The sequence below is a fragment of the Zeus faber genome (genome assembly GCF_960531495.2).
Source record: "Zeus faber genome assembly, chromosome: 8".
NCBI classification, from domain to species: Eukaryota; Metazoa; Chordata; class Actinopteri; order Zeiformes; family Zeidae; genus Zeus; species Zeus faber.
In genome coordinates, this window is record NC_137195.1 from 25,306,431 (window position 1) to 25,310,985 (window position 4,555).

Here is a 4,555-nt window from a genome sequence, read left to right on the forward strand (position 1 = left end):
GCAGTCGCCGGACATGCACAACGCGGAGATCTCCAAGCGGCTGGGCAAGCGCTGGAAGCTGCTTCGGGACGCCGACAAGATCCCCTTCATCCGGGAGGCGGAGCGACTGCGGCTCAAGCACATGGCGGACTACCCCGACTACAAGTACCGGCCCAGGAAGAAGGTGAAGTCGGGCGCCTCTAAACCGGCCTCCGGAGGAGATAAGGGGGAGAAACTCAGCACCAGCTCCAACACCAGCACCAACAAACCCACCTCTTCCAGGAAGAGCGGATCTAAATCACCCAGCAAGCCCCACAGGCCACTTCTAGTGGGCAGTAGCAGCACCAACACCTCCAAAGCATCCTCGATCCCCGTCGACCACCCGTCGGAGAACCACCACCACCATTCGCTCTACAAGTCCAAATCCGTTTCTTCCGAGGGGAAGAAGCCCCGGCGGGTGTACGTGTTCGGAAGCGGCGGCAGCGGCGGCGCGGGCGGCATAAGCGGTCTGAGCCTTAGCCCCGCGTCCTCGGCGGCGGTCCCGGCCAGCCCGACCCTCAGCAACTCGGCGGACTCCAGCGACCCGCTCAGTCTGTACGAGGACGCGGCGGGGAGCGGCAGGGAGGAGGAGGGCGGCGCGTCGCCCGTCAGCAGCGGGAGCGGCGGCGGCGCGGCGTCGGAGCGGCACGGGCGCGTCGTCTACGCGAAACGGCGCGCGTCCTCGCCCACCACCTCCGGCTCCCACTCCTCGTCCTCCTCCTCCTCCTCCTCCTCCTCCTCCTCCTCGGAAGACGAGGAGTTCGAGGACGACCCGCTCGACGCGAACCCGAGCCCGGGCTTCGACAGCATGTCACTGGGCAGCTTCGGCTCCGCCTCCTCGGTGCTGGACCGGGACCTGGACTTTAACTTGGAGTCCGGCTCTGTCGGCTCCCACTTCGAGTTCCCCGACTACTGCACGCCCGAGGTGAGCGAGATGATCTCGGGGGACTGGCTGGAGTCCACCATCTCCAACCTGGTCTTCACGTACTGAAGAAGCAAAACAACACGTTGTACCGTCTAAACAAAGTGACAAGAAGCTGGGGCCTCTGGGTGAAGTGGGTGTAACAGTTTGTGTCACAGCAAATCCCACTCGGTTCCCCGGACCGTCGCCTGCAGAGACCAGACGCGATCTGTGTACGTGCGCGGTGAAATGGTTGGGGGGGGGGGGGGCTTTCTTTTTTTGTTTGTTTGCTTTCTTCACTATTCCCCGCTATTTTGGATCCGTGGACCGTGGGTCGCCAGGGACAAGGAGGGCGGAGAGATGTCTTTACGCCTCTTGATTTAGGACCGACTGGGTTCCTACTGAAACAACACTCGGTCTGCAACTGTTTTGAACTGCGCGACTGTGATTGATTTGCACGTTAAATAAAAGGAGGGAGGAAGGGGAGGGCTTTGCTTAATCGATATTATTGGGAAAAGGGACATTTTTTTTTCTTCACAAACTTATCGCCAAGTGAACTCCACGGCACTCAACAGAGGTACAGAAATAGCTGTTGTGTGGGGATGGAGACGGACTGACGACGACGATGATGATGATGATGATGATGAGGACGATGGTAGTGGAGTTTTAGGAGACTTTTAAGGTGGGTTGACTTTTTTTTTTTTTTTTTGCATCAAAAGTGTGAAGAAAAGGAAAAAAACAAAAAACCACGCATGAAAACCGACTCGCGCTCATCTCGTTCTCTCGAGATTTTTTTCCCACCTGGAGACTGACGTCGGATCAGTTGTAAAGTAGTGTTAGGGTTATTTAAATGGACGCAGGTGGCGCTCTCTTGGGTTCTTTTCTTTAAAAACAAGGACAACGGAAAAAAAAAAAAAAACATGGACATTGAAATAATCACCAGCTGTTGTAATTCTTAAAAACCTTCAGGATTCAAAAGCAACGAAAAAAATAAAAAAAAAAATAATAAAATCTGTGCTGAACTTTATATACACTTATGATCTCTTACGATTCAGGACCAAAATTCTGTCTTTTTTATTTTTTTATTTTAAATCTTGATTTTAGATGTTCTAGAGAAATCCTCACCCAATTTTTTTAATGTACATTTTTATCCAGATGCCATTTTATACGGGATGTTGTATTAATATTAAAAAACCTGGCCAAAAACGTGTTTATTTTTGTTTTTTACCTGTTTTTTTTTTTTAAATGTTCTCGTAAGCCTAGGATATGGTCTAGTCACGTGTTTTTTTTGTTTTGTTTTTTGTTGTTGTTTTTTTCTAAACCTGTCCGTCTCTCTGTCACGTTTCCTTCTCAGGCGAAGGGCTACAGTTTTACACGAAACGACAAACTTTTTTTCGTGTTCCTTTTGTACATTGAAAGGTGGGACTTTTTTTTGGGGTGGGGGGGGGGGGGGGGGACGTTTAAAGCAAAAAAAAACAAAAAACAACAAACAAACAAACAAACAAACAAAGAAAAAAAAAAAAACCAAGAGAGGAAACAGTTTGATTATTTTCTCAGTGTATTTTTGTACAAATCTATATCAGATAAAAAAATAAAAAAAAAACAAACAAAAAAAAGGGGGGTGTCAACAAATCGGTGTGTAGCCTCACTAAACGACCCGCTGTAGGATTGGTTTCCTAATTGCTGAGGATCCGCTGGCTGGTTTCACCTTTACTATTCCAATCTGCAGGTTTCTTAAAGAGACAGTACCACATTTTTCCTCTCGACCCCCCCCCCCCCCCCCCCCCAAACAAGCGTCAGCCCCTCCCCTTTGTTTTGTTTTGTTGTTGTTTGTTTTCTTTTGCGTTTCCTGTCAGATATCTTGCCTTTGACCGCAACCGAGGAGATTGTAGCTTTAAATTGGACTTTTTTTTTTTTTTTTAATCCTGTTTTATTTTTTTATTTTTTATTTTTTTTTACGTCTATTGTTAGAATTTGGTTGAATCGACCAACTGCTGGATTGAATGGGCTATCGGTAAACATGGGGAAAAAACAAAACAAAACCAATAACAACCACCACAACAACAACAACAACAACAAGCATATTCAAATTTCTGACTTGAGTTCCGCTTACAATGAATTGTACCGCGTTTCTCATTGTATTTGAATATATAATCTTTTCTACTTGTCGGCTAACTATTAGCTAATAATTGTTTTAGTATCTTTATGGCATGGTGACTAGCATTTGTATTTCCGATTCAGGTTATTAGCTGTTGTGTTTTTAAGAAAGGAAGAAAAAAAAAAAAAAAAAAAAAAAAAAAGAAAAGTGTTGAGAGGGGAAAAAATAAAAACGGAGGAAAAACATCGAAACGTGGAATCAATCTTTGTATATTTGACTGTATCATAAAGCGAAAAGATTGTGTGTTTATGTACGTCGTCGCTATCGAGGAAAGGCACTGTCTAGAACTGCTATCTTTTACACACCCTGACTTACGTTGAAGGTGGTCGTTCAGGACTCTTTTTATATATATATATGAAAGCATTTTTAAATATATTAACTTTATTTTTCATCCATCCTGTGCAATATGCTGTGTAGAATTATCATTTTATTGTCTCGAATCATGCCAGAAACAAAATGATCCATCCTTTTTCTTGAGAGGGGGAAGAAAACTCATGCCAGCTAAAATTGTGTCCATTCACTGCCTGTCAGATTGTTGATATAAAACTTGTGTACAGAACTTTTTTCAAGGAAGGAAATAAATATCAGCTGGAACTGAAACCCTTAAACTCTTCTCTTGACTCTTCTTTTGTTAACCTTGGGATTATTTACGGCTATTTTCTGAGCGATATTTGTCGTACTTAGTGTAGTGGCTCATCGGTGCGTATAAGGCTGAGTACAGTAAGATATACTGTGTAATGAACAGCTGCATTATTATTATGTGCTAAGAAAGCTCAAGGAACCCTAATCTCAAGCAATGTCTCGTACATCCTTGCTTGTCTATCGTTGGTAAGTTTTGTAGAGACACACCAAAAAAATCAGTGAATAAGCAAATCAATGTATTAAATCATTGAAAATAACAATACATGAACAGTGCTATCATTCACTATTAATGATTAACTTAGTTTTCAATACTGGTTCCGAAGGCAGAATAATCAATGGATCAATGGATCCTTTAGGAAAACTCAATGTCTTTAAACTGAACTTGACAGGGCAGCAGTTTTTCAGCCTTTCTTCTTCATCATCTTATATAATAAGCACATACTTACATTTCAATTGGGTTGCACAATGGAACAAAGTTGACCGAGCTGGACTGGGTTTCCAAACCCAAGTATTTCCGAAATGGATTTGGCCATTGCAGCATCTACGAAGGTAATAAATCACAATGGGAAGATGAGCATCACATTAATTCATTCGCCAGGCTGAGCATTCAGTCGACAATGGTAGGAACTACCAATGACATGTATCCCCGAATAAGATGATCCAAAGACCATCATAATGACATCATTGTTTCATCATCAACGCCAACCTCGTTTTCAAAGCTCCTCCCGTGTTGACATAAGACCAGTTTTTCCGGCCATGTGACCTGACCTGGGATCCTTGTTATAGAGTCATTTAGCAAATTATTTGAATTCCCAAAGTGAACCAAATACACACCT

The 4,555-nt window shown here is 44.1% G+C and overlaps 1 protein-coding gene across 1 annotated transcript in view; it reads left to right on the forward strand.

Annotated features, from left to right (window-relative positions):
- sox4b (SRY-box transcription factor 4b) overlaps window positions 1-3,676 on the forward strand; it is a 4,328-nt gene extending 652 nt beyond the window's left edge. The window contains exon 2 of the mRNA XM_080006178.1: window positions 1-3,676. This exon is cut by the window's left edge and continues 359 nt beyond it. Coding sequence (XP_079862304.1) covers window positions 1-1,009 — 1,009 coding nt within the window. The 3' untranslated portion in view covers window positions 1,010-3,676.
- Window positions 3,677-4,555: the final 879 nt, after the last annotated feature.